Source organism: Pelophylax lessonae (assembly GCF_965119305.1).
Source record: "Pelophylax lessonae genome assembly, chromosome: 6".
In the NCBI taxonomy this organism is placed as follows: domain Eukaryota; kingdom Metazoa; phylum Chordata; class Amphibia; order Anura; family Ranidae; genus Pelophylax; species Pelophylax lessonae.
The window spans coordinates 176066719-176074224 of record NC_138773.1 but is presented as its reverse complement, the minus strand read 5'-3'; the positions used below and the strand labels follow the sequence as shown (position 1 = coordinate 176074224).

General features: G+C 41.4%; 1 protein-coding gene across 1 annotated transcript in view; it reads right to left on the bottom strand.

Annotated features, from left to right (window-relative positions):
* The window catches only part of PFKL (phosphofructokinase, liver type), a 206591-nt gene that overhangs the window by 65564 nt on the left and 133521 nt on the right, over positions 1 to 7506 (bottom strand). Inside the window, exon 11 of the mRNA XM_082260714.1 lies at positions 5148 to 5212. Coding sequence (XP_082116840.1) covers positions 5148 to 5212 — 65 coding nt within the window. The remainder of the gene's footprint in view (positions 1 to 5147; positions 5213 to 7506) is intronic.

The window sequence follows — 7506 nt, the reverse complement described above, 5'->3', positions numbered from 1 at the left end:
CACCTCCCACCTGGGGGGGTGCTGCCAACCAGGGTGTTCCAGGTCGTCACATCCCAGCGAAGCTCATCCCCATCCATCTGGGCTCTGTCGTGGCGAGGTCTAGTGGTAGACTAAAACCTGCTCATGCTAGCTGGCAAGGCTGGGAGACCTTAAAGATCTAGATTATCCAGTCCGAAACCCAGCCGGCTGTTGCTTGTATTTCTCCAGGCACTCTAAACTAGTAAATAAAAATATACATATAACAAAAATTTCCCTTTTATATAGCTAAAACCGAAGTCCCAGTGGGGAAATAGGTCCTACTTCTAAACTAGGCAGAAACAAACTGGAAGCTGTAGCAGAGTGTGTGGGGTTATGCCTGCAGGGACAGCCCCATAGGCGTGGTAAAGCTTTTTCCTGCAAGTGTCCTATTCCTGATAAGAGGAGCATAACCAAATGGTCTAAGAAGATATGGAGCCGCGTCTGTCAATGGATGTTAGAGAAAAGTAATTTTTTTTTAGATTTTATATATATATATATATATATATATATATATATATATATATATATATATATATATATATATATATATATATATATATATAATTTGTATTTCCATACTGTGATCAGAGCAATACAGTTTTACCATAGCAACACTGTACCATTCTAGGGAGTAATCAGGATTTTTTTTACATACTATGTTTTCTTATAGCATTCCTTAATTTTATTTACTGAATGACAGTGTGTACACATTGTGTATTGTGATTAGCAACAGCTAATCCCATGGTACAAATGGGCTGTGACCATGTGTCCACGGTACAAATGTGGCCCTGTCTGTACCATGTGAACACTGTGACCAATCACAGTTAGCAGCACAATAGTATACAATGAATGGCATGAATGGAAGCCATTCATTGTTTACAACTGTCATGTGATCTGCTGTGATTGCACAGCCATCACGTGTTACCGGCAGCAAGCCAGTACGGTGGACACAGCAGATGACTGACCGTGCGAGGCACGTTTTCGGGAGGACATCATATAATGTCCTCCCAGAACAATAGGCTTCTTGCCCGAACGTCATTTTAAAATGACCCTAGGCGGGTAGTAATTAAACCAAACAGTGTAATGTCTTTCAAGGGAAAGTAAACATAGAAACTTTAGGTTGATGCCCTTTACGTCTTTCACTAATTTAACATTATTTTAATTTTTTGCACATGTTAAAATGCACCTGAAGAATAGGTAAATACCCAAGACGTTATTTATTTTCTAAAAGCAGAGATCATGTGGAACAAAAAATATGGTAGTTGAATTTTTGTCATACAATATTTGTGCATTTATCACACCTATATTTCCTGTAAAAAAAATACACAGGCTGGATTCACACCTGACTGGCTGCGGTTGGCAGTTTGGAGTGGTTATGTTCACTGGTTTAGGTGCAAATTTTTACTTGAATTTGCACCTAAACCGGACCCAAAATCGCACAAGACCCTTTTAAAAAAACAGACCGCAGCTGCCCCGCACATTTGAACCGACTATATTGAAAGCTGGTCCGATTCACATTATGCGAATTGGATTGGGTTAAAATTGCATTCAATTTGCTTATATGTGAACCAAGCCTAAAAGGTACTTTTAGTACTTACAAACACTATCACCCATTTTTTTTGAAAAATATGAAAGATGAGGTTGCATCAGCTGTGATTTTTTCTTTAATACCTGACCGAAGAAACAAAACATCATTTATTTCAACTGCTGGTTTCAATTACCTTCTATAAGGGATCTTGGTTGCCCCCATTTGAGGTCCCAATCGAGTCTGCAGCTGCTAAAGAGAGGCTTTGTGTGCACAACATGCAGAAGTTGGATGATGGGGACAGCGGCCTAAGAGTGAGACTGAGGAAGCGGAGAAGCAGGAGCTCGGTGTGAGCATAAATTAGGCTCTGTACATGGAGAAGCTGGGACAGCAGTCTGGTAGGGACCACTGCAGCCTTTATGTACACAGGGGAGGTGTAACCACCCTTGATATTACTTGATGTAACTCTAATCTGCTGCCATCACCATGTTGGACGGTGGGGATGGTGTGTTCAGGGTGATGAGCTGTGTTGCTTTTACGCCAAACATAACGTTTTGCATTGTTGCCAAAAAGTTTGATTTTGGTTTCATCTGACCAGAGCACCTTCTCCCACATGTTTGGTGTGTCTCCCAGGTGGCTTGTGGCAAACTTTAAACGACACTTTTTATGAATATCTTTAAGAAATGGCTTTATTCTTGCCACTCTTCCATAAAGGCCAGATTTGTGCAGTATACCACTGATTGCTGTCCTATGGACAGAGTCTCCCACCTCAGATGTAGATCTCTGCAGTTCATACAGAGTGATCATGGGCCTCTTGGCTGCATCTCTGATCAGTCTTCTCCTTGTATGAGTTGAAAGTTTAGAGGGACGGCCAGGTCTTCGTAGATTTGCAGTGGTCCGATACTCCTTTCATTTCAATATTATCACTTGCACAGTGCTCCTTGGGATGTTTAAAGCTTGGGAAATATTTTGCATCCAAATCCGGCTTTAAACTTCTCCACAACAGTATCTTGGACCTGCCTGGTGTGTTCCTTGTTCTTCATGATGCTCTCTGCGCTTTAAACGGACCTCTGAGACTATCACAGTGCAGGTGCATTTATACGGAGACTTGATTACACACAGGTGGATTCTATTCATCATCATTAGTCATTTAGGTCAACATTAGATCATTCAGAGATCCTCACTGAACTTCTGGAAAGAGTTTGCTGCACTGAAAGTAAAAGGGGCTGAATAATTTTGCATGCCCAATTTTTCAGTTTTTTATTTGTTAAAAAAGTTTGAAATATCCAATAAATTTCGTTCCACTTCATGATTGTGTCCCACTTGTTGTTGATTCTTCACATAAAATTACAGTTTTATATCTTTATATTTGAAGAGTGAAATGTGGCAAAAGGTCGCAAAGTTCAAGGGGGGCCGAATACTTTCGCAAGGCACTGTATATATATATGTTTTTTTTTTTTCCAAAATAGACGGTCTATTTTTGTTTATAGTGCAAAAAATAAAAACCGCAGATGTGATTAAATACCACCAAAAAAAAGCTCTTTTTGTGGGGGGAAAAAAGGACATCAATTCTATTTGGGCACAGTGTTGCAAGACCATGAAATTGCCTGGTCAAGAAGGGGGTAAAACCATCCAGAGCTAAACTTGTACGCAACAAATGTCAGAAATAGGCCTGGTCTTTAGGTAGTTAAAGTAGTCTTAAATCCTAAATATTTTTAACCTTAATGCATTCCTTGTATTCGGGCAAAAAATATTTAGGCATCAGTATCCCCCCTCCACTCATTTTACTTAACTGAGCCCTCTTACGATCCAGCACTGTGCACGTCTGACGCTCCTCTCTACCCTCACTTCCTGGTCTACAGGCTTTTCTCGGCCATCAGGAGCCATTGGTCGCCGCTGCTGTCAATCAAAGCCAGTGATCAGGGGGCGGGCCCAGTGCGGCTGACTGTCAATAGACCCAAACAGCAAGGCTCAGGAGCGAGCCAGCATGAGTGCCCCTATAGAAAGCAGCTTTCTATGGGGGCACTCACCAGAGGGGAGGAGCCAGAAGTGTCGGCGTGGGATCCGAGAAGAGGAGGTTCAGGGCTGGAATGGAATTGCACAGGGCAGTAAGTATAACCCCGTTTGTTTTTGTTTTAACAAAAGCATTTACAAAATCACTTTAAAACTGAATAGCGAAAAAGGCATTTCCTGCATGGGGGCTACCCCCGCACTGCACGATTGTACTACTCATTTAGGAGGCAGTAATAACACTTACTTGCCTGTTCCTCTACTCCCCTGGAAGACAACACTTACTTCTGCCTGGCAAATCCAAAGCAGTGCTATGGTTCCCACATTGATTTTTGATGATGTCAGATGATCTTGGACTGCCAGAGTGCAGGGGAGAAGAGGCTCAAAGACCTGTCTAGCAGTGCAAAGCAGAGGATTGGGTAAAAAAATTGCTTTACCCAGTCTACTAGACAAACAAGCAGTAGGCAAACCAGGCGTTTTGCCTTGGGTGGCATTTATTTGGGGGGGGGGGGGGTCAGCACTGCCCCCAGGCAGAAGGGTAGAGGCGGCTCTTTAACCACTTCCCATCCTTGCGGTCAGCTCTCTTGTAATAGCAATCAGAGCGGCTTACTAGATGCTAGATTGCTATTATAAGCAGGAGTGGGATCATGGGCAGTAATTCTATATATGGCACTTGGACGAATCATGTCTCAGGGTCTGATGAGGAAGCTGCAGCTGGGGTGGAACAAATTTACATGAGAGTGGGGGGGCTTCCGATTTTAGTCTTGCCTAGGGCAGCACAAAACCAAAATACACCACTGATTACATGGAAGGACTTTTCGTTTTCCCGGGGGTTCAGCTTAAATGCTGCTGTTAAGACTGTGGAGATTAGAACCATCTGCCTTAAACAAAGGAACATTAGCATTGAGAGCCTAGGAATTATTCTGATCCTAATGCTTTCCAACCAGTTGGCTCTTGAAGACTGTATTCCTGTTGAGCACTGAAGTGCCTGTTTAGCAAGGTGTTTAGCAGTTGTTTTTTGGCTGAATCAGGTCATAGTCCTTTACCTACTACAGGGATTTCCCAGCCTTGGCCTGCTGTTATATTGGTTAGAAAACCTTCAGATTGTTAGTGCCCCCCACTAAGACAGCCAGTGTCAGCAGTGTTGATCCTCTCTGCCCTATAAGTAACAGGAACTGAAATGTCTGGGGTTAGTAAGATCCTGCAAACACAATCAACCACCCTCATAGCACTATAGGAGGCCTAAATCGGGGACCTTTTAAATTGCTAAAATACAGAGATCGATGATAAAATGATAAACTTAAAAGTAAGACGTTTAATATCTGAAGAAAAATAAATGATAAACATCACTGGTAATTATTGCCAGAAAAAATATCAGGTAACTCCCCCAAGAAGCATAAATTATGTTTCTGCATTTAAGAGGATCAGAGAGCTAAAAGTGACCCTTCAACTTCATTTTAAGATGCTTAACCTTTTGAAATTACCTAATTATATAATAATTACTATTAAACTGTATTATGATATCAGTTACATTTACCCAATATATTTATTGCATTTTTAAAAATGCACTTATTTACAAGGGTTTGTGGCTTACCTTCCCCTTAACTGGATTGCTTCCTCAAATTTCTTCTCCTCCATAGCTTTTTGTACATCCTTTGTCTTAAATGAAGTAAAATAAAAGATTAAAAACAAACACATTTTACCGTAAAAACTTCTATTATTCAATTTTCACGTAAATTGTGTATATTTTGTAGATGTGCAATGGCAAGTAAAGTAGTGTTTAATGCTGCTGGCTTGTGGTATAACGAGGTCCTTTAGTGTTTAATGCTGCTGGCTTGTGGTATAACGAGGTCCTTTTATTACTATATTTTTATATATCTGTGGGATTGTACACAGCTTTTTTGGACATAAAATCTGTACACGCAATTGGTACAATGTAAATATATTAAGTCAACCAGAACACTCCCAAATGGTCATGTAAAAAATATGAGAAACACTTTAAATTTGCTATTTTTGTTTAAAGTATACATAAAATGTCAAAACAAAGATAAATAAACATCAGAATTTAAGCTAAAAAATCAAACAATAAGCATTTACTAGTTGACATTTTTGGTGTCAGAAAACTATTTTTTTTTTTGTAAATTCTATTTTTATTGAAGAGGAAGAGGCATACAATATCGTCAATGCGCAATGATACCTGACCAAACATCATTAAATGAAAAAAAAAACATGAGGACATTAGAACATGCGTGAAAAACACAAAAGATATACCAAGAGACAGCTTGAGAGGATTATGTGAAACAGCTACTGTCTGGGACATTGGGGTCCGCGGACACGGTTCAAATATACTGTGACGGAGAACCCCAACGTGCCGTATAGTGCAGTAGAAATCTGTAGGGTGCCATGCTCCCGGGGAGGTCTCCATCCCCACTGGCATCTATCACATGGCCGGTATGCGGAACGGAGAAGAGCAACCCAGGCGGCCGGCTACCACATCAGGCGTAAGATGAAGCAACAACTGTACGTATGCCCAGGGGGAAATTTTGATCCCAGAAGTCGGGTATAAGAAAACTATTTTTACATTTTCGTACTTGATAGAGTAGATTTGAACCTCAGAAGAGAAGATTTTGATAAAGTATGTGTAAAAAGGACTTGTGCGCTGCTATATGCATAGCAAACATTTACTACAAAAACCTAAATCACAAACAATAAAAGTGAAGGTGCAGCGCTAGTCCATAAACGGGACAATCAAATCCCTGGAACATACAGCAAAGAGTCCACGTGAGTAGTTCATTCCATACCAGCCAGCCTTATAGTGCAGGGAGATAGAGATCCACCACCAGGTAATATTCTATATACTCTTACCAGATGACCAGACCTACACAGGTCATGTATCGCAGATACCAGGTAACAGAAACCAGGACACTGATGCTCACAGGATAATTCCCCCAGCTTAGCAGATACAACGGCCGGTGTCACTCCTTACAGCTTCCACATGCTGCCTGGCTACCGGTGGTTAAACTGAATGCTGCCCACTATGCGGCTCCACCCGGACTCCTCAACATTTTTCCCCGGGACGGCCCTGCCTGTGTTATTGACCACTTGTTTTCCTTTCCCTTCTACAACCTGAGTTCTGCTGTACTAGGACTGCAAAAGGCTGATACTAAACTTGGGCACTGCTTGCAAAAGTGGGATTTTTTGTACTCCTAGTAAAATCTTTATTGGATTTCACTGAGGGACCCTCCAGTATAACCCTTCAGCTTATACTACTGTCTACAGAGGGAAAGGATCCTGGATCAAAAAAATGTAGGCCAATCAAGGAAAACCCCACCTACTACCAGCATGTATCAGTTTTGTAGCAAACCGGTACTGAAAGCATGGTCAAACACAAAAGGGAAGTTCCTCAATAGAAAGAAGAGGATTTTACAGCAACTACAAAAATCCAAACAGACTTAGGGACTGCTTTCAGCTCAATGAACTGCCTGAAAGAACCCACATGCAAAGCTGGCATCAGATGAGGACAGAACATCCACCTGGTAAAACATAAGAATATGTTGAAGGAAAGATACAGGGCAGCCTACCAAATCTGGTATATATAGCGTTGTAGCTAGATATAGCATATAGTAAATACTAAAAACTGAGACCTAGTAGAGTGTGCCTTGACAGGAAAGAGTAGAACATGATCCATGAGATCATAAGCTAGAAGAAGTGTGTTTCTGAGTAACAGAGAAGGTGTAACACGTTGGTACACCCTTGCAGGGACCATCCAGGTCAAAGAGAGAATCAGGCTTTCTGAAGGAAGCAATGGCTGAGCAGTAGACTCTTACAGCCCAAACTACATCCAGGCAATGGAGGGAAATCTCTTTTAGAGGTGATGAAGTTGGATAGAGGGACAGAGGAACAATGTCCTGGATGAGGTTTAAGGCCGAACCTACCTTTGACAGGAAAGAAGT